We start from the raw sequence: 22,253 nt of genomic DNA, 5'->3' as shown, positions 1-22,253 counted from the left end.
AAGCCGCAGCGACTTCCGTTGTAAACAAAACGTCGCTCCGCGCTTTCCTGCTTGACGCGTCGGCGATATTTCGCGCGTTTCCCCGTTTGCGTTGTTAATTTCCTCCTGTAATATATCCGGCAACATGTTTGTCTCAGATATTGACCAGTTCTGTCTTTCGATCGCTCTGCTTCAAATAGCTTTCGGGAATAGCAGAAGCGCGCATAGTGACGTCACAGACATGCGCAGTACTGAAACATTGGAATAAGTGTTTTCACGCGAACTGATCGGATCATCAATCGGTATAAACCACCCCTCTCGATCAGGATAGAATCTTGATCGAATTGAGCTTGATTGGGCCAGACTAATCCGATTTAGGTGTGTACATGAAGCATTTTTATTCCGATGATGATGATGATGAATATATTTATTAGACTCCAAATTGTCCATAGTGTGTGCACGAGTCTGTCGCTGTGTGGCCCTGCAATGGGATGGCGACGCGGTCGGGGTGTACGCCCACCTCTAACCTCTGGTCATGCTATTTGCTGAGACTGATGAAATAAAGATTCACACGTCTTTTCTCTCACGCAGAGATCCTGTAAACTAAAGATGCAGTAGCGGTGAATAGTAACGTATGTCCGTGCACATTCATGTTCTCTCCCTCTGTATTCTGTAGCCGTGCTCCGCCATGGCCCAGTGGATCCACATGTCCCAGTTGATTCCATGTCTGCCTGACGAGACTATCAACAACCTCTATCCTCCAGCTGCCTTCCCCATCGAAGTCAGGCACTTTCTAGCTGAATGGATTGAGGGTCAGAGATGGTACGACACACACACACACACTCACCAGGACACACATTTAGATACACATTTTGTACATGCATCTGCTCACGTGTTTTCATATCATTGTCCCTACAGGGAAGACTTTGCCATTGAAAAGGTGGAGCAGGAGAGCCAGGCTCAGGGGCTATTGAACCAGATGATTGCCATGCTGCAATCAGTTTCTCAGCAGAATACCAACGTGGTGGACAAGATGAAGCTGATGCAGATCAGCAAGAACATGGTAGGGGACTGTATCGCTCGCTAGCTCCCAGAGCAGCGTTTAAGTTCCTCCTGAGAGGCTTCAGTCTCCGGTTCTCCTCGGCTCCTCTCGTGTGTTCGAATTTCGAAAATTCGACAACCGAGGTTCACTGTAATTCATCACATATTAGTGGCTTGTTGTGGAATTACAGGCTGGTTTTGAGACTTTATGACTCGTGTTTGCTTTTCAGATAGTGTTTCAGCAGGAGCCTCTGAGGTTTGGAGTGATGGTCAGGGACATCCTCAGGAAGGAGCGGGTCCTACTCAACACGGTACAATTGTTGTTGATTACAAATTATGTCTGTGAATAAACGGATCGGTCGAGGCCCGGGTTAACAACGACCGCCAGCAGCGATGTTAACCCACAGGACGCTGCTGGAAATGGGATGAATTTGGATCGAAGACAGATACGAAGAAGAGGAGGAAGACGGGTGCATCAACAGAGAGAGAAGAAGGAATGGAAGAGTTTAGGATTGAGAGTAGGGGCTTTGAATGTTGGGACGATGGCTGGGAAAAGCGAGAGAGCTGGTGGACATATCTCCACAGTCAATTTACTTCTAACAGTGATGACAAGTAATCTATAAAAAGTCTTATATGTGGTATTTTTTCATGTCTAGTCTCAGCCTTCACAGTACCAACAGTACCCAGGGAGCGAATCGTCGTGCTCCAACATGCAGGATACAGATCACCTGGTTCTTAAGGTGCTGGATGTGCAGCACACCAGACAAAAGGTGCACCAGCTGCAAGAAGAGCTCAACTGGGAGAGGCAGAACTACGAAGGTTTCCAAGGTCAGACACTCACACACAGCTTGTCCAAGCGGACCCGGTACACTCTGTACAAGTCACCACTTTAAGGCAGGGTCACATGAAAGACAAACAGCCAATCACACTCACCTGTATATCACCTACACATCACACATACTAGAGCCTCACAGCAAAGATGCAGGCGGATTTTATTCCAGGACCTTCTTTCTGTGAGGCAACAGCGTTACCCACTGCATTCCGTGTGAATAAAGAATGATCTCTAATTAAAAAAAAAAAAAAACGTTGATCTTAGAAAATGTGTCTTTGCAACGTCTGCAGGTCAAATCCAACAGAATGGACTGGATCCCACAAAGCCAGATGTCAACAAACTGCAGAGCCACATCCAGCAGCTGGAGTACAACCTGAAAGTAATGTCGACGGTGAGCTGTTCGGCCCCCTCAAGGGGAATCAGTACTAATAATGACATTATAGAATAATGTTGGTACTAAAACGTTGTAAACAGAATATAATATTGTTCAACGTAGTTAGCTTATGCGAGCCGTTTAGTCCAATAATAGGAAATACAATAGTTCAGTGGAAAACTAAAAGTATCTGTATATTCCTCAGTACAACAATTATTCACTGACATATCTAATATCATTAGAGACCAAATATTTTCATTTTTTATTTTATGTTGTGCACACATAATAATAATGCTAATGGCAAAAATCCAGCCTGTACCGGTGACGTGTTATTATTTATTTATAGCTGTCGCTGTCATTATATTCTTTGTTATGTGGCGTTTCTTGGCTCAAACATCCATCTGGTGTGTTCTCTAAAACTCTGGAACCATTTTAATTGGAAGGTTATTTTTGTGAACCTAACAACCCCCCCCCCCCCCCCTGTCCCCAATGATCTGTGCTTTTTGTCTGGATTTTGGCTGTTACAGAAGCGCTTCCAGCTGCTGAAGGAGAGCGTGCACTGTCTGGACCGGTGTCAGACTCAGCTGATCAGCAGGCTTAAGGCTTGGAGGCGGGAACAGCACAGCGCCACCATCGGACATCCCTTTGACGACAACCTTAACCCTCTGCAGACTTGGTGAGATTCATCTCATCCCACCTGGTCCCTTTTGGTCAGATGCTATTCTGTCCTAATTTATTCTATTATTGGGTTTTACATCGTTGTATGATTATCCAAATGTCCAAATGAGTTAAGTAACTGTTTCACCACTACAGCTCACGAGGAGACTTCCACAAGCTTCTCTAAATCATTTGCAAAGATTCCATCAGCCATGATTTCCTTATTTATTTCTGCCGCCTGGGTCTTTGCAGTGAGGTTGGAGGGAGAGTTTTCCTGATTTCAGGTCGTTTTACTTTAACTTTCATGCTCACATTATCTCTGTTTATATATTTCTGTTAGGTGTGAGCAGCTGCTTGGTGTCAACGGGAGGTTGAGACAGGAATTGATGCTAATCGGTGACCCGATCCCAAAGCTCCAGGAAAGCCTGGAGCAACTTCTGCAGGTTCTAATTAAAAGGTAGAGAGACACTGTTTTCTTTTTATTGATTTTCTATTCTATTTATGTTATAGAGTTCAGAGTAAAGCAAATTCAATTCACTCAAAACGTTCCTTTTGAATTGGCTCATGTAGAGCAGCATAATTACTTAATTTCATGCATCTTTAAGAGTAGAAATCAGGTTTCCTCACTTATTAATTTGTTGTTTCCTTTAGCTCAATTGTAGTTGACAAGCAGCCCCCTCAAGTCATTAAGACCCAGTCAAAGTTCTCCACCACTGTGCGATATCTGCTGGGGGAGAAAGTAGCTCCCGGGAAGCCTGTGGTGCTGAAGGCGCAAATCATTAATGAACTCCAGGCCAGGAACCTCGGCAGTTTACCCAGGTGAGTCATACTGTAGATACAGCACAATATGGATCACATTTAATTTGGTCATTGATAGTATTTGTGCAAATCTGGAGCAACAATATTTGATTTATTTAAATTAAATATACGGGAAGGGATAGCGATATAATCAGGACGAGCTCGTTACATTTTGGAGCGGATAAAAAAAATGCCACAAACAGCATAAACATTTTGATGAATTACCATGAAATTATTTTATTTATTTATTGTAGATATACCTGTATTTACAAAAAAACTGATGCTGAACGTCTGGGCTCATTTCCCTGCAGTGATAATGTCGGGGAAGTGATCAACAACACAGCCATTCTGGAGCACAACACGTCCAGTAAGAGTACGTGCGCCACTTTCAGGAATATGGTCAGTAGCGCTTTTGATTTCTCTGCACCAGATTTGTCTATCATTTATTCTTGTGCACAAATTCTTATTGAACTCCTCTTTTGGCTTAACAGTCAATCAAGAAGATCAAGAGAGCAGACAGGAAGGGTTCAGAGTCTGTAACGGAGGAAAAATTTGCCCTGCTGTTTTCAACCGAAATCACCATCACCGGCTGTGACACTCCCTACCGTGTTCAGGTCGGACGCTACTCTATTGTTCTGTCTGCTCTTTAAACTGGTCATCACATCCTTCCATGTAATGAAGCATTCCGCCTCACCCTGAAGATTAAGATGTTTTTTCCTCTATCGCGCTGTGAGCTACAGTCTTGTTCAAATGTCTGTGACGTTTGTTAGAATGCACCTCGTGTTTTATTTTGAATTTATTTTTAAGTTATAATGAAAATAATCAGGGCTATCAATAATTTATGTCATTGATGTAGATGATCTCGCTGCCATTGGTCGTCATTGTGCACGGTAGTCAAGACAACAATGCTCTGGCAACAATTATATGGGACTGTGCCTTTTCTGAAGCAGTAAGTATCACATTATTCTCTTCTTTTACTCCTCTTTTTTTCTGCTTTTGGTTCACTTGCATTCAGTTTTCCCTGTTATCGGTGATGCAGTTTGGGAATCCGGTCTCAAGTAAGGAAATCCAACCACGATCACTGAAACAAAATAAACAAACACAATATCCTTCAGAACATTTTTTCCCATTTCTCCTCTGATCTATTACATTTTGCTGACGTCACTCTGTCTGACCAGCTTCTGTTGCGTCGTCACCAGGACAGGGTGCCATTCATTGTGCCGGAGCGTGTACCCTGGAGGCTGATGTACAACACTCTCAACAGCAAATTCACCTCTGAGGTTCATACCAAACATAATCTGGATGAATATAATCAACATTTCTTGGCCCAGAAGATCTTTGGCAAGCCCGACTTTGCTGCAAGCAGTAACATGATGGTTTCCTGGGTCCAGTTCAACAAGGTACAAACAAAATGTGTACGTCCTTGCACTGACGAAGACAGGCTGATACACTCGCTGAATCTTTCATTGCTGTTTATTCTTAAAGGAGGTTCTTCCTGGTCGGTCATTCACTTTTTGGCAGTGGTTTGAAGGAGTGATTGAGCTGACCAAGAAACACCTGAAGACCTATTGGAGTGAAGGGTAAGGAGACGCCCTTTCGGCTGTATGAGTAAATATTCTGCAGTGTATTCTTCTGATAAGGGTGTACAATCTGCTACTCCTCTAGGTTGATATTTGGTTTTATTGGGAAGCAGCATTTGCACCTGATTCTCAAAGACAGACCCAATGGGACATTCTTGCTACGCTTTAGCGACTCTGAAATTGGAGGCATCACCATTGCGTACGTGTCTGCAACTGACAGTGAGTGGTTCATAGTCTTAAGGTTGTGTCTCTGGAGCTGCTGAATGGTTATTGTGGAGCAATTCGTTTTTCTTTCCACCCACAAATAATCGATGTTGTGCTGTGCTGGAGGCCAAGAAATCACCATATTTTTAAGGTGTCTTTTTTATATGCTGTTTTTCATTGCACCTGAAATACTTTTAACAGAACAGAATATTTGTATTTTTTAATGAACAGAATAAATTAAAGGCTCTTACTAGGTAATCCTTGAATTATCTTCTGCAGGGGTTATTTCTGTGTTTCAGCAGGAAAAGAATTGAAATAATTACAGTCAGTAAGCAAAATGCAATAAAATGTATATTTTTATGTGTATAAAATAAAAGTAAGCACAGAATAGAATATAAATACTGTAATGGCAAAACAATTATAATCTAATTGAAAAAATAAAATACGGCTGGTCCTCACTTAACGTCGATCCTAAATGATTTCGTGACAAGAATTTTTTTTTTTTTATTGACAATTTGGCCGACTTCTTGTATGGTTAAACAAATGTTTGTATTTGCATACGTGTAGCCATTTCTACTGTGTACACGTACGTACTCAGTCACGACTCTGCAGCCCTTGCATTCTGCTCGGCGTAACAGCGATTCCTCGTCGCTAAAGACGTACTGTTAAATTTGTAAAAGCCCGTCGTAACTCTGAGTACGTTGTTAATTGAGAACCAGCTGTTGTGCAGCGTGTGTAGTACGAAGAATCAGTGTCATACTTTAAAAGCGTAACATTTTACCAGCAGCGGTGTGATCTTGCTTCCTGCGTCTTTCGCTCTCACACACATAAACACTCATGAGCATTTATTCTCCTAGATGGTGGACAGAAAATACAGAACATCCAGCCCTTCACCAAGAAAGATCTTGAGATCCGTAGCCTTGCTGACCGCATCATGGACATCGCTGACATCACACACCTTTATCCTGAATTCCCGAAGCATGAAGTTTTCAAAAAATTCTTCTCAGGTAATGGGTTTATTACAAAAGTCAGCTTTGTGTTCTCAAGTGGAGAACATGACAGTGAAGGTCTTGTTTTTTTTCTGCCCCTGATTGTAACAGAGCCTCAACCATCATCTGCCGAGGGCTATATTCCTGTGTCTCTGCACACAAAAGTCGGCACGTGAGGAGCTGTTTTTGAAATAATCCTCATCACATGATGCATTTCAAGTCATTTTGCGAAGAATGGAACAATGCTAGGAATATTTCATGTTTGTGTGTGTGCAGGGAAGCTGGTTCTGTCGCACACTCGGCTTCTACTGTGGCGCCTCTCACTGGAAGCCCACACAATACTGGTTTCCATATGTAAGTGTCACTTCTACACATTTCTCATTCATGTTATTTCCATAGCATCCAACTCCCTTCCTGTCCACGTGCTACCGCTAGTAATATTTACCCTCTCTGATGTCAACAACTAATCCCTAACCTGAAATCCAAGATACATTTGCCTTTAACAGAGTCTGTTAAAGTGGAAAAAAGCACACCGCTTTATCCAGTTCTTTGCTGAATTCCATTATCCAGAAATTCCATGTTCCGTTATTGTTCCACCTCGTGCACTTAACACCCACTATGCAATTAAAGATAAAGATAAATTAAAGATTTATGTTAAACATAAATCTGGAAAGTAGTTTGTGTGAAATTCTGTTAGTACACAAACACATTTGACATGTGGTGCATGGTTGTTCCAGAAGTTCAAGCATTCTCAGAAGTAAATAATGAGGCCTTGGATTTCTTATTTCTTATAATGAAATACTATTTTTTATTTGAAAGTAAATAATAAATATTAGTTCCATTGGTCAAGGTGATGGTTATATCTCACATTGTTACTGGTCTTTAATGAGTCTCAGGTTCCTGTACCTTTGTTTTCAGGCATCAGTTCCAGCAACCATTCAGCCCACAAGAGTCTATTGCTCAAGACATAATGGACACTGCATCAGCTTCCACTGTGGAGTTCAATCCAATCTCACCTGATGTGTTCAGTGAACAAAGGTAGGTATAGCATCAAGTTTCATTGTTGCGGAAACACTTTTACACCATGTTGATATAACGATGTGTGTGTGTGTCAGTCCTACAGGTACGAACATGGATCTCGACGATTTTGAGACTCTTCTCCAGACACTGAGTCCTGAAGATTAGACTTCCCATCAGTGTTTTACGGCAATGATGAAAAGAACTCATCAGTTTGAGACTGCAGCCAAACTGGCAGGCTTCCTTCTGTCACTGTTACTGTCCACCAGTAGCCTCGTCTACTTTTGACTAAAGCATTTTGGAAAACTATTTGGATTTCTGCGGGACTGAGAGTTTGCAGACCTGCATGAAAGAAGGAAATCACAGAAGACAAGATAAAACCGAGAACAAACCAGATTGTCGAGTGCTGTCATTGCTGCCTCGCCGCCGTCCTTGAATGTTTATGCCATGTTTACACGCATGCAAGAGGATAAGCAGTCGACTATGCAGTTGGCCAATGTTACAAATGTTGTGATTGTGTCCTCTGTTTCTTGCAAGTATTTTATATATATATAAGGTAAAGTAAGCCACAGTTATACTATGTTATAGAGTCAATCTCACAATAACACATTATCCATGGAAAATGCCTCATAAAATACTTCATACAAAGCCCAACCTGTTCCGTGGCACGGTGAGGAGTAGGAATGAGAAAGGAACAAAATGTTTTCCCATCAATTGTGACAGTAGTGGTGATATTCATTCATTCATCTTCTTATATCCTCTTGTGAACAGCCATTTGTATGTATTTTCTATTATATGTAAGCGTTTTCTGTGTACGTTTCTGATTGTCAACCAGTGATTCCTGGAGTTTTTAAGTTAGCATGAACTTCGCATGGTTTAGATCAGTTTTCAAAAGATACCAGGTCTAAAACTAATCATATATGGTGAATGTAAATGATATCAAATAGATTTGTTCCTTGATTCTTAGATGGGAACTCTGAAATTAAATTCCACTAAATTAACGTACGCTGTTTGGAACTTGCATAATGAGCCAGGTAAAAATGCTTTAATTTTAATTTCAGTCTGATTTTAGCTGCTTTTTCTCTCTGAATGTATATTAAAAACACAATTTCCATATAAATTATGCTTTGATTTTGTAAGAAACTTCACAGCACTGTCAACATTGTGCATGTAACAATGCAGCGATGAACATCCTTCCATTTATGTTTGTCAGATGATGATATCTTATATCTCTGTGGATGCATTTTTGGAGAAGTCTTTTTTTAAAGGGAATTTATTTACAAGAAATGAAGTGTGAGGGATATCAAAGGTGGTTGTTTCACTGCATGTAGAATATATCCAAACAGTTGCATGGCTGAATCATAACCTTCAGTAACCCCCTTCCCCTTTTTTTAAATATCAGAAATCCTTTTGTGGAACATGCAAATGCACGGAACCACATGATAAGCCCTAGATTGTCTGCAAATATTACAAAAGAAAAAAGACAAAAAACGGTTTTTCAGATTTTTTTGACATAAAAAAAGCAATAAATCAGTGGCATTGAGATTGGAAATGTATATCTGGAACTAAAAAGGCAGTCCATTGTCCTTCCATTGTCCATCAGCCAAAGAGGACACATTGCATAACTAGCATATTGCATTTCCTATCAATAAAGATGAAATGTTAAAAAAAAAGAAGAAAACTTTACACTGTACATCAAAAAGTTATTTTTTTCCGTTAGAACACATCTGCTATTTTTAACATGTCACTAAAATGTAAATTCTACTCAACCACTGTCAGGGAAATCACACCCAAAAAATAAAAATGTAGAGAAGGCAAAAGCAATCAGTTTGCAGGCCTGGTTCAATAACCTGTTGAAATGTCCCCTTCCCTCCATCCCAGCAGCATTACATGTTACAACAGATGGCTGCCATCCAAACACAGGGAGGAGGTAGGGTGAATGAAGGAGGGATGGATGAGCGAGGGGACTGCAGGTCAACGTTGAGCGCCGACATCACTGAAGTTCACTCTCTCTTTTGTAGGTGTACAATTATCACCCTGTACAACCGCACGGAAGCTTTCCGTTGCCTTCCAGTGACCTTCTCTGAGCCTACAGGAAACAGGCAGATTCTTGTCCAATGAAATGATCTCAGTCCCAAAGATCCAACAAGGTTAGCGCAGAACAGAGAAAGCATCCGGTGATTGCCAAACACCAGCAACAACCCACTACACCTCATGCACTCGTTTCGTGCACTCGTCAGTCGAGTCAAACACAGCTCAATTAGGAAACGACTGTTCCCCGTGTCAGATCGTCGGGGACATTGTTTGGTTTTTCCATGGTAGACACGCAAAAGTAGAAGCGAACCAAAGGTCACATACCTGTACTTTAATCTGCGATAAGCACTGCCGTTCAAGCAAATCTCATGTCAGAAAGTCGTTTCAAATGTAATCTATCTGAAATACTGCGTGAGGTGAATGAATGCGACATTAACCTGCAACTTGACGCAACAGGAGGGGATTTGGAGGAAGTTATTTTGCCTTTAAAAATGTATTATTGTAACTTTGAGGAAGACTGAGCTCAGAAATGACCAGATAGTTTTATGTTCTGTGTTCATTTCAAAATACATAAATGTGTGTAGGGGTGTGTACTTCACTAGATGAGAGGTAGACTCCAAATTAAACTAATTGAGCTTTGACTAAAAGGCATACATTTTTTTAAAATCTGAAATGGGGATCTCTCTGAACATGGGATCTGCTGAGTTTTACGATATCAACGATGGTGTGCAAATTACCGCATCTTTCCTTAAATACACTTCTATGATAGAAAAAGATTCATGTTACAAAGAAATGATTGTGGCAATTAAATGATCTGTTAAAACATGCACATTCATGCAAAGAGGCATGCATGTGCGTTCACTCTCACAGAGCCAAATCAAAACTGCTAATGTGCAATACATACATGTAATTTAGCCAAAAGTTCATTAAACAGAACAAAACAAAGGCAAAGATCACACTGGATCAAAGTGGAAAAGCATGCAGATGTCCACTGCTCTACTGTAGCTTCACTCTTAGCAGACTACAAAATAGTGGCAACAAAGTGACAGAAAGAGAGAGAGAGGCCCCTGTCCTGAGAGATTTTAGCCACCTGGTCAGCCAAGCAGGACTGATTCTCCATACCGCAGGGCGTTTGCTTTAAGTCGTAAGTCCTCTTCTAACCCTCCATTTTTGTCATGCAGTCTAAGGGAGAGGAAGAGGTGTAAGTTTTGGTGGAGGTGAAAGGTCGAGGCTGCGGATGCCCTTTCACTGCAATGCAGTAGGTCCAGTTCTGTATGCTGAACAGTGACGACTAAGAAGTTTGGGATGTCTGTTGGGAAGGGAGGAGGTTTGGTTGTAGCCACGGATGAGGATGGACCATGAACTGAGGGTGCAGACTTAAGGGATGAGGGATGAGGGATGGGGGAGCGGGGAGGGGGGGTCAGAAAGCCAATCTTCCTCTCCAAGCTTATAGCGCCTGCGTCTTGAGCTCGATGGGCTCTCCCCGGGCCTCCTGCTGGCCCTCAGCCTCTGGGGGCCGGATGCCCTTCAGTGTGGCAAGCCTCTCAGAGAGGCCTCGCACGCGAGGGAACAGCATGAAGTCATAGAGCAGAGCACCAATGGCACCTCCAATCATGGGACCCACCCAGTACACCTGAAAACACGAGTAGATTGTGTTTGTTAGCGATTTACATAGTTCACGTTTGTAGGGGGAACTATCAGTGCGTGGGATCATCTCACCCAGTGGTTGACGAAATTCCTGACGAAGACGGCAGGAGCGAATGACCTTGCTGGGTTCATTCCTGCTCCGGTGTAATACATCTGAGTCAAAGACAGAGCGTACTTCAGGGTTAACGCTGACAAAATGTAGATTTGTCAATGATGTAATTGCCAGATCTGAACAAAGAAAGAAACACGATCAAATGTCTAGATCTCCATACCCCGAGAAGATGCCCCATGAGCACAGAAAAGCCAATGGCCAAGGCGGCAGAGCCCAGGCGTCCATTGCGTCTCTCGTCAGTCACAGCAAAGACGCAGATAACAAGCTGCAGGGTGAGGAAGACCTCCATGGTGGTGGCCATGCCCAGACTGATGCCAGGCTGGACCTGAGAGTGCAGTAGGAGGCAACCAAGAGTGATGACGCCTCATAAATAAACAGATGCAGAGTATTTACAATATACTGTATGTGATTTTGTTTCCCATTTTCTTTAAATAATCTTCCATTTTTGGATCTGACTGCCCTTTAATAAATATTTGATTTTCAAAACAGGATTGCCAGTTCTCTTTAATGTACACACTTGCAGTTTATCTAGCAAGAATAGTCGTATCGGAGTCAGGCTTAGTCGTAATAGATGCATATCAGTGTGCGATCTTACCGTGTTGAGGGCGAGGTTTCCTCTCACGTTGGCAGGCGTGACCCCGTAGAGCACGGCAGCACCAGCCAGGGCGCCGAGACACTGGGCCACGATGTAGAAGAAAGCCCGAAACAGGGACATTTGGGAGCCGATCAGGTAGGCGAAGGTAACAGCTGGGTTGATGTGTCCTCCGCTGATGTGGCCGATGGACTGGATGAGGGTGGCAGCCGCCAGCCCAAAGCAAAAGGCCACATGAAGGACATTATGGGGCCCGGTGGTCCAACGGAGGGCTGCCCCCAACCCAAAGAATACAAAGAACATGGTGCCGTAGAACTCTGCGAACACCGCCCGCCAGAAAGACATGGACCTGAACTCCCACATGGTGGCCAAATCTCACAAAGCAACCTCGAAGCGATGGGGGGGGGGGGGGGGGGGGAATGAAATACCAACTGAAAACAGCAACTAATAAACTAAAAGGAGATCAACAACAGAGCAGATGAGAAAAGTTGCCCTCGAGCAGACACTCTAAACCTAAATCCAACAGCACACAAGCCGCTCTACACTTATCTCCAGCCACCGCGAACAGGCTGTCATAGAGGGCTCCTCAGTGGAGCAGCCTGCCAGTCTCCGTGCATCGATGTCAGCCCCTCTGGTTGTTAACAGAAGGACATGGATGGACAAACTTCAAGCATGGCCCTTCAGACATTCAGCCTCTTTACCAGGGCAGGAACTCAGAGGGGCTTTTATAACACCCCAGGGCCGCAGCAGCCGAACGGGGGCCAGGGGAGGGGGGGCGGCGTACGATGCCACCAATCAAAACAGGATTATTTAACCCTTCTCCTGCCAGCTCCCATCGCAGATTTGAAGCTTCATATGAAGTAATGGGTTGAAACTTGATTCTGCACAGAAATTCAATTTATTGTTAATCAGTTCAAAGAGTGCTGAAGAGTGACAAGGAGTGGAGTATGTGAAGATTTGCTGCCGGGGAAATAGCAATCAACAGGTTGGAATAAAATGTAGTGTAAACAAATGTAGGTATTAATTATAGCAAACTGGAAAAGTACCTGCGAGAAACTGCAGCGATGGAAAAAACAAAGTGAATTGGAAGGTTTTCAATATTTGTGTTTCTTCCACTCAGAACTCATAGTTTGTTTCGTTGTCTTCTCTAATGCATAATTAACAGTTTCCAGTCGCTTCAATGAGAGCTGTGATCACCGGTGTAGAAGCAGGTGCCTAATTCCCCCCCCCCCTTGTGCTGTGGGCTTGAAATAGAACTGATCATGCAGTTTTACATTTTGCGTGTTTGTGCGAGCGGGTTTGGCGGCTGAGGTTAGATAAAGCGATGGGAAATCCGTGGGTGGATAGCAGGAGGGGAGAGCAGGCCTGCCATTGAGCTTCTGCACCACAGCATTCTGCTGATCAGGCCAGTCGGAGGGAGATGGCTGCAAGCCCTCTGAAAGGATGCTGCCGACATCAGCGCTTTTCTTTTCTGCTTTCATGCATGGAAACAACATGCTTGCATTAACAGCGTCCGCTGGTTTCTATGATCTCTTTGTCTTGCCGTCACTGTTGAGTCGGGGCTTCCTTCCATCGGGCCAGAGTTGTTGCATACAGTATGTAGTATATATATAGACTGGCAGCAGTTTGGACTCTGCTGTTGTAATCCAGAGGGCAGAATTCTTGAATGATATCAGAAGACTGTAAACCTATTATCAGCAGACATTTTTATGTGTCACTTTGGAACCTGACCTGGTCTCGATGGGTTTTCACCGTACATTTGAAACAAGAGGAACAGGAATACATTCTGCAGATTAGAACTGCTCTTAACCATGATTCTGACAGGATCGTTTTGCCTCTATGGTAATGTATTATGTCCCTCTCATGACATCTGCATCAATGATAAGCCACCTTTTGTGGGTTTAAGCCCACCACTTAGTTTTGGTAGGGAGTGTGCTTGCATGGTGTTTTCCTGTTCCCTTGATCCAGACTGCTGACGTATTAAAAACATCTGCACATCTCACTAAACCTCTGGCCTGCACTCACCACAGTAGTGACATCATGTACCGCAGGGCATGCGATAAAGCTACGACAGGCTTGAACATTCTCAGAGGTCGGCATATAGCAACGTATGATTGATTTTAAATGAACCATGTACGTGACAGATTGTCCTGTTATGTTACTGAACAATCTATAGGCCTTACTTAATACCTCGTTGATTGTAAGAATGCAAAGCAGTAAATCACATGTCACTTACACCAGAAACAACACAACGATCTCCGCTTCCCATTGTGCACCAGGTACAAAAGTGGAAAGCCTGCGAAGTGTTCAGCGAAACATTAGCACAGCACAGCGACTTAAAAGTGTTATGTCATAATTTTATAGGTTTTGTGGATACGTAAAACAGAATATTTGTTCTGCACTCTTGTCAGCTGTGAAGAATTAAAGTTCAACCAGTGTGAAGATTAGCTTCAGCAGATGGAGTCGGGCAATGTGTGTGGGTTTTTTTTTTTTTAGGGAAAATCCCAATCAGCTCTGTAAGAAAACTGACAGGGGGGGGGAGGGTAGAAAGGAATTGTAATGCCACAAGATGTGACTATGTTGGTTGGGAGAAACCTCACATTGTCAAAAACTAAACTTCTGATAACTTTACACGACTGCATGAGTTCCGAAAGTTTTAAAAGTGAAGCTTTAACACTCGATCTTGTGTTGGCCTGAAAGACAAAAACATCAATAAACTGCACACATTTAATAAGTCGTGAAACCTTTGATAGGCTACAATTGATTTTTCTGGGGAAAAAAAGTAATGCTTGTATTTGATAAGTGCAACGTATTGTACACTGTCAAGTCAGGGAATCTGAGTTCCTCCCAAAAATGAACAACAAGCTGGACACTGCACAAGAACATCCTGTTTATTTAAAATGCTGAAATAAAAAAAAATGATTAGCACATGTGGGCGCGACTTGGAAAACCCAATTCAAGCAGCATTTACTTTCATAGTTCTGGATCTCAGAGGAATGAGTGAGCGGTCTTTAGATGGGATCATCATTGTACATATTTTCAGAGGCACATTACACCAAATCTGAGTGGCTGCTTGAACTCTGCGCCAAGATCCTACCCCTTATATACGACCAACACGGTGTCACACATTTAAAACAAATGAACCTCTTCTAATGGGTCAGTAGTGAGGGAGGTGGCCAAGTTCCTTAACCAAGTTCTAATTATTAGCGTTCACTATGGGATATAGACGCTCCTGCATTGCCATGAAAGCTGATCTTGAGGACTAACCACCCACTTCACATGTAGAAATGTGATTTAGCCCAGACCAGCCTCAGGACCACACGGGCAAAGTTCGCAGGTGCAACGTATAGAACCTAAGAGTTAAACATGCACAATTTGCAAGCTCAGATCTTTGCAAGAGACAGACCGCTACTAGTCAGCTGGCGAAATATGTTAGCTTGCCTGGACAAATGAAGTTAGCATGCCGAAATACTCAGCTACTCAGAGACAGAGCAGAATGAGGTGACCTCTGACATCAGCAACCAGTTCCCGGTAACTGAGGGATTCGATCCGAGAACAGTTCATCTAGTCAGTATAAACGTTGGGGAAAGGTAGCGTGCTTTTGAAGCAAGAAACGTTGGAATAAATGATAACGCATATGCAGCCATCTAGTGTACATATGGCGAAGAACTGTGACGCAGACATCATCATTGGCTGCCACTCGACTAGCATAATAAACGCAAGTGCCACTGATAATATGCACAAAGGACACATCCCACGCCGAGACATCAGCACGGCTCCTAGGAAACAGAATTACCGCTTTTCAAACAAAGAATAAGGGCAATACAAAATATAAAGGGAATCATGTCTTCCATGGAAAATAGGCATTTCACATTTTTTTCTACCTTCAAATTCCTTCAATCATGTTTCTTATTTAACCACATGTTGTATTGGAAAAAAAAAAACAAAAGTGAGAAAGTTTGAAACATCAGCACATCCAATTACAGGAACTGAAGTTAGTGAACAACAATATTTTCATTTGAACAGAATTGTCCATGCAGAATAGAACAGCAAAACACACCACAGCATGTCACTATGGATCTCTGTGCATTTCTGTATTCAACAGTCGCCCCCACTTCAATCTCTTCGGGGTCTCACATGGAAACTGCCTAAAGGGATCAGGTTTCTTCTCCAACATGGCTGCCAACTGGTCTCTTCAAAACCAACTTATAGGTTGACTTCTGAGGTGGCACCCATAATCATCTAAATGAGGCCCGGCATGTCTGGAAGAGAGACAAAATTAAGACCAGTGTGTGTGGGCACAGAGATTCATATACTTGCAGAAGGCTATTATATTTCTATTATTATTAAACAGTATATATGTTGGCATTTTGTGTTTGAAGCACACCTCGTCATTCAGTTTATTTTTGAATACTAAGCACATCAAAACTAAATATTATGCATTAAAAACAAAAACTGCGTTTCGTATTTTAGATTGTTCAATGGAAAAATGTTTTGATTGGATGACAGCTTTATAATACCATGAGGTATTCACTTGGAATACTTTTCAATTGACAGATGTACATCGTCAAAGGCCTTCTTAATGTGAACAAGAAACAACAGGACAGATTGGACCCTACAGAAACGCTTTACAGGGTCCAAATAGCAGCTAGATCTCATCATCTATTCAGGAAAAACTGTGAATGAAACACCCATGGTCAAGATGGAAACCATTAATTAGAGAGGAGAGAATTGATTGGGCCAAGACACAAATGGAACAGACACTAGATCAGTTAAAATCTTTGGTCTGACGGGTCCACATTTGAGGAAGGGGAATGGATGGTACCTGCATGTGTGGCTCCCTCTGTGAAGCATGGAGGTGTGATGGTGCTTTGCTGATGATACTGCTTGTGATTCATTCCACATTGAAGGCACATACCCAAAATTACTGCCATCCCATCTAGTTAGTGCGGCCATCATTAGTTCTTTTTTAAACATTATTAAAGAACGACCCCTTCACGAAAATCTCAATTGGAATTGCCTGCATTTAATTCAGTTAAATCTCCATCAAGAACACAAAACCACAACATGGTGTTCCTAAAATATCTTTACCATCTATGATTCAGTCAGATTTTCCAATAATGAAGGTTTGGTCGCACAGCTTTTCACTTTTGTTTTACGGCTAGTACTTACCACAATTGTCACTGTCTACAGACTCCTGCTCCTGCTGCAAAAATACATAAATAATAATTTCATGTGCTGCTTTGCATGATTAAATTTACTTCATTTAAAAAAAATATATATTAAAAATAAAACTTACCTCATCTCCATCGTCGGAGTCAGGCATATCGACTCCTCCCATGTTGTTCATCATCTGGGGAAATGCACAGCAGTAAACACACAAAGCTGAGAATATCTGTAGACGTACACTCAGACACTAAACGTTTGACACGCTTACCTCTGAGAACTTGTCGAAACCTCCCACATCGTCATTCACCTCCTCTTCCCAGTCTTTCCAGTTGTTGAAATTCACAGTCAGCCAGTTGAACTAAGAAGACAGATTTAGGTTGTACGCAAGCCGTTAGGGTCGCTGCAGAGCATTTCTAGTAAGTTACCCAGAGCCGATGTCTCTCTCTTCCGGTTAGAGCGGCGCAATTCAGGTGAAACACCTGTTCAAAATGAAAGGTCTGAAGGTTCGGACTTTTCACATCTGCTGAGATCCAGCATACAGTCTGGATTCTTACATTTGGCATTAGGAGCACTAGATGGTGCTATTTTAGATTCCGCTCAAGCTCCAACTGAAATTAAATCCTTTTTTTTTTTTTTTAAACCGGTGATCGGCCAAAAAATCGCAATCGGTGCACCCCTATATAAAAGTATTTACGCATTTTGCGATTAAATAAACGCGGTAGCAGGCATCGTCGGCCTTTCAAGTCTAAACGTGAAATTACACGCGATCCTCTGATGAATTCAAGTTACCTTTGTCTTGTCTTTGGAAAGTCTCGGCCACGCTTTCCCAGCCTCCGCTTTCCGTAAACAACACAACACAGACCTGTCGGTGCGCTTGTATGTGGATCCCTGTATGGAACGGTGTGTATAAAATGATGAAGCATTCAAAAGACATCAAGTGTGTCAGAACTCCCGTGGTGCGTTTATGCGAGGCACATACTTTGCAATCGATCTCTCCAAACAGGTCGACTGTATTCCTGTGTTCACTATTATCTTTCCCACTGACGCAGCTGTAAATTGAAAAGAAAAAAAACTCATGTTTTAATTTAAAACCTAGGAGTTCTTTATGGCCATAATTTATACAACATACCATACATCTTACCTTTTCAAGAAAAAATATCTTAAGGATAAACATGTCTTAAAAAATATTCTAGAAAATGGGATTTGGCCCAGTTTTTCCAAGTAAGACAATACTTATTGATATTTAGTGTGCGATTAATGCAACTTACCTGAACTCAAATTTGTTTTTGTCAAAAATGACGTCCTCGTGTTTGCTGTCCTCCACGCAGAACTCTATAACAACAGAATCCCAGTTGTCGTACCACTTCGCTGCGGCAGGCTGCCTATTGGAGTGAAGTGGGAATAAATGACAATCCAAAATCATTTTTTCCATTCATTCAAACTTATGTAGTAGTTATTGAAACTTGATTTACATTTTGAACGGTATTATTACGATTTGAAACACAGCGAGATCGTAAAAAAACTAGACTGGAACGGGCTCGAGTTCTGGTATTAGCTCACGTTAGCTATCACGTCAGAGTTGCTAATGCTAACGTTACCCTTGCCACGCTAGGTGAGCCGATAGGTACAAAACGAGCTCGGTGTTTTTCAGCTGTGGAAAAAGGAGCGTTCACTGTATTTGCGATGTTCTGCGGGTTTTAACGATAGTATCGACAGCTGTATCGGTTTAATCCTAAAATGCGTGGCTAACTCGTGTGCTTAGCTCATTGAGCTAATGTTAGCTGAATGATCAGCAATACATCAAATTACCGAGACGGCGAACGCAGCGACTACCCGGCACACCCAGCACTTACTTCGTCATTTTTTAAAAGCAATCAAACTCCCTCGTTGGAACAAGATTTAGTGTTATTTAGCTCAGGTTCCCGTAAAATGCTTACTGAAACCTAAACAGTTAATTCTAATGTTTGCTCAGCAAATGTGCCTGTCCGCTAACATCGCGAGATTTCCCCGATCTCTCGTGACGTACCACAAATCCAACTTTAAAAAAAATTAGTTTAACCTGGAATGTAATTACAGAACATTCCAGTGTTATATTGTATACAAGATTTTACCATATTTAATAAAGCAAGCAGAATTGCCCTAAGCATAAATTAGTATGTTACATGTTAGGGCAATTCCTCTTACCCAAAATTAAAGAATTGCACTTCAAAACCCTTCATGACAAAAACTCATCTAAAGAATTTTAAAAAAATTAGATACCAACTTCAAGATAATGTATAAATGTTGAATCTCAATAACATTTATTTTATGAATGCAGTAATGTGAAGACATTTTGGGATGAGTTATATAATTGTCTGACGGTAAACAATTCCTTAATGTAGATTCCTTAATGTAAAAACCAATTTTGTCCCATTTAAAAATGAATTGATATCCCTGTACAAGTATCTTAGATTATTACTGTGTGAAAATTATCTATGTATATGAGCTAATGTCCTGTTATTATATTGATTTGTTGCACTTGGCCTATTGTAATGTATTGATGCATTTGTTATTTTAATTTTTGTGCAACATGGACTTACAGAGATGTGGTCTGCCTTTCTCATTTTGTAGTATTGAGAGATTTAAATAAAGAGAAGAAGATGATTTATGTACGAAGGACTTTCAACGGAAACAAGGCCGCAGGGGCTTTTTTGAAATGCTCCTCTTAGACAGGGTGTTTGACTGTACTGTACTTGTACTGTAATACATGCTACTGTTTGACTGTACTTGTACTCTAACATTCTATCTAATGAATATATTAATCATCATCAAAAAGAGAAAAACCTTTGTCGGCGCCATGACATGCCCTACTCTGCTTCTGAGTGGTGTATTTTGATACGCTTACATTTACCATAACCAATAATCAACCGCCTGCTTAAAATTAATTATAGCAATTAATTATTGCTCTCAGCCGTAATATCAGTAGCTTCAGAAGTTCAGCTCATCATAGGAATGTAGCTGTCAGATGCGCATAATGGTGTTTGACAATCATCTTTTTTCCAAGAGTGCAAGATGTAGAAAATAACAGATTAATTATTAAGCAAATTTGGGAAACTCTTTCTGCTGTCACATTAGGCGGAGCCTCAAGAGGTAGACTGGGACAAAAGAACAGAGGGGAGAACTATAGCATGGGTTCTGCCAGCCATTAATAGAGCAAGTGGAAGAATAGCACTATAAGGAAGCGTCATCCTTATAACTTATTTATAAACCAATGAAAGCAGCAGCAGCAGCAGCAGCTTTCATTAAACTGGTATTTACCTTCAGGAGCGCTCTGCCTTCAGTGCGATTAAAATAGGGAATTAAAAATAATGTGATGTTAATCTATTTTTTATCAGGCTCTCTGTCATAACTTGGATGCATGTTTAGTGATTAAAACCAACAACAGCATGATGATTTTCAACTATACTCTATATGGAGTGACTCATGGAACAGCAATATAATGACACTTTTGCAGCAGCTGTGGGTGTCTGACTTCATTCTCTGACTCACAGCTGGATGACTTAACACTTGTTTGATGTAAATATAGTAATGTCAAAGCTTACAGGGTCCGTCTGATATTTGGCTCCAAATGGTGATGACAATTCACATCCTGTGTTCTGATCTTCATCTTAGGGGGGGGGGGGGGGGTTCTTTTTGTGTGAATATACTGATTTGAATGTCCAGCAAAGAGAATTATGTAAAATAGGTTTGTGCATATTAGATATCTCCAGAGCTTCGTTGAAAATGTTTTGCACAATGCCAGGTTTCAATTAAATTAAATGAATATAATATATATATATATATATATAAAATCACAGCATGAAATGTGTTTAGGGGAATTATTCAAATCATATTGTGCAATGTTGCTCACCAAAGCACCCTAAAACAGGGTGATCTAAAATCGATGGGCCCTAACAGCTAGTTTCCAGCTGGTACATCAGCAAATTCTAAATGTAACCAAAAAGGTTCAGAAAACAGATTCAGTGAACGATTCACTGATACTGATTATGGACGGACAGACAGACAGACAGACATACAGACTAGTATCAGTATTACTGTATTTCAACCACTGACTAATCTCTAATGACAGGTGTGCTGAATTAACAACATACCCAAAGGTTAGGCCCAGACTTTTACCGACATTAACATTCCCATCGCTGCTCTTATTAACCATTTAAAACATACAATATTGATAAATACTTAACCAGATTTTGAAACTTCCATTTCTCCTGGAAAAAGGGGCAAATAATCGGAAACAATGGACATTTTCTGACGATTTTATTTAGAAAAAAAGAGACAAAAAGGATTAGGCGAAAACTATGAATGCAGGACAGATTGTTGTTAAAGCAGAATATCGTGACAGCCTTTCCCAGGACATAATGTGTGTGTGTGTGTGTGTGTGTGTGTGTGTGTGTGCGTGTGTGTGTGTGTGTGCGTGCGCTTTGCGCGCACTGAACGCTGAGCTGTTCGTCACGACAGAAACTATGATTCACTTTCAGGATTAAAAAAGAAAAGAAAAACCCCACACACAACAAAGCACAACACGAACACACCATTTGTCCGCCAATCGCGTCAGTTCAGTGACGAACTTCCTGGTCACATTTTCGGGCAGGTCCCCCCCCCCCCCCCCGGTATTCATCTATGTTCGCTCCTGCTCAGGCAACGAAGAAGGACCGACGCGACAAAGAAGACTCGAAACGAGGGGAAAGAGCAGATAATCTGCCTGGAGGAGAAAGATAGCAGACATGTGGACGTGGTCCGATAAAGGGAGCAGCTGCTGCTTACTCCGCGTTACGCCTTAAGTGCAAGGGCGTGCGCGTGAGACGAGCACGCGGACGGGTTCCCCCGTGCCAGGGAGGCGCTGCTGAACGAGATCGGGTCGTGAACAGGCTCCGGATGTCATGTCTTGATTCCTACAGACATTATCCGCGGATCACCGGCAGCGACTCACCGGATTTAAAGGCCTCCTCCGATGGAGCGCTGGGTTCTGTAAAGCCGGCGAGCAACCTCCCAGGCGGGCGGCGACGAGCGACGGCGAAGGGCGAGGGATCCATCCGGCCGACCGGGACTCGAACCCCTGAGCTAGCATGCTAACGTCACGGTTCGAAGTCACAGGATTGTTTTTTTTTTGTCTGAATTGTGTCAGTGAAAATATCGCCGCGCAGCTGTGACAACGTTTCTTCCTCAGCTTTTGTTCTTCCTCTTCCTCTT

The 22,253-nt window shown here is 42.0% G+C and overlaps 3 protein-coding genes across 3 annotated transcripts; 1 reads left to right on the top strand and 2 right to left on the bottom strand.

Annotated features, from left to right (window-relative positions):
• Positions 1 to 667: 667 nt before the first annotated feature.
• On the top strand, positions 668 to 9,112 carry stat6 (signal transducer and activator of transcription 6, interleukin-4 induced). Its single transcript, XM_068744190.1, has 19 exons — positions 668 to 801; positions 898 to 1,042; positions 1,251 to 1,331; positions 1,677 to 1,848; positions 2,143 to 2,243; positions 2,753 to 2,901; positions 3,223 to 3,339; positions 3,534 to 3,701; positions 3,992 to 4,079; positions 4,172 to 4,294; positions 4,537 to 4,629; positions 4,880 to 5,080; positions 5,166 to 5,260; positions 5,346 to 5,479; positions 6,322 to 6,471; positions 6,565 to 6,625; positions 6,730 to 6,807; positions 7,372 to 7,491; positions 7,569 to 9,112. Exons 1-19 carry the CDS (start codon positions 668 to 670, stop codon positions 7,636 to 7,638), a joined length of 2,280 nt encoding a protein of 759 aa, XP_068600291.1. The 3' UTR covers positions 7,639 to 9,112.
• A 1,839-nt stretch (positions 9,113 to 10,951) lies between these two features.
• On the bottom strand, positions 10,952 to 12,218 carry mipa (major intrinsic protein of lens fiber a). Its single transcript, XM_068753962.1, has 4 exons — positions 11,859 to 12,218; positions 11,424 to 11,588; positions 11,224 to 11,304; positions 10,952 to 11,137 (listed from the first exon to the last, which is right to left on the bottom strand). Exons 1-4 carry the CDS (start codon positions 12,216 to 12,218, stop codon positions 10,952 to 10,954), a joined length of 792 nt encoding a protein of 263 aa, XP_068610063.1.
• Positions 12,219 to 14,725: 2,507 nt separating this feature from the next.
• On the bottom strand, positions 14,726 to 19,026 carry ptges3a (prostaglandin E synthase 3a (cytosolic)). The gene is made up of 8 exons (XM_068744128.1): positions 18,878 to 19,026; positions 18,293 to 18,406; positions 18,004 to 18,073; positions 17,814 to 17,912; positions 17,293 to 17,382; positions 17,155 to 17,208; positions 17,028 to 17,061; positions 14,726 to 16,117 (listed from the first exon to the last, which is right to left on the bottom strand). Exons 1-8 carry the CDS (start codon positions 18,883 to 18,885, stop codon positions 16,098 to 16,100), a joined length of 489 nt encoding a protein of 162 aa, XP_068600229.1. The 5' UTR covers positions 18,886 to 19,026; the 3' UTR covers positions 14,726 to 16,097.
• Positions 19,027 to 22,253: the final 3,227 nt, after the last annotated feature.

This window comes from Brachionichthys hirsutus, chromosome 2 (genome assembly GCF_040956055.1).
Source record: "Brachionichthys hirsutus isolate HB-005 chromosome 2, CSIRO-AGI_Bhir_v1, whole genome shotgun sequence".
In the NCBI taxonomy this organism is placed as follows: Eukaryota; Metazoa; Chordata; class Actinopteri; order Lophiiformes; family Brachionichthyidae; genus Brachionichthys; species Brachionichthys hirsutus.
The sequence above is the reverse complement of the archived record's forward strand: the minus strand, read 5'-3'. Positions and strand labels throughout refer to the sequence as shown.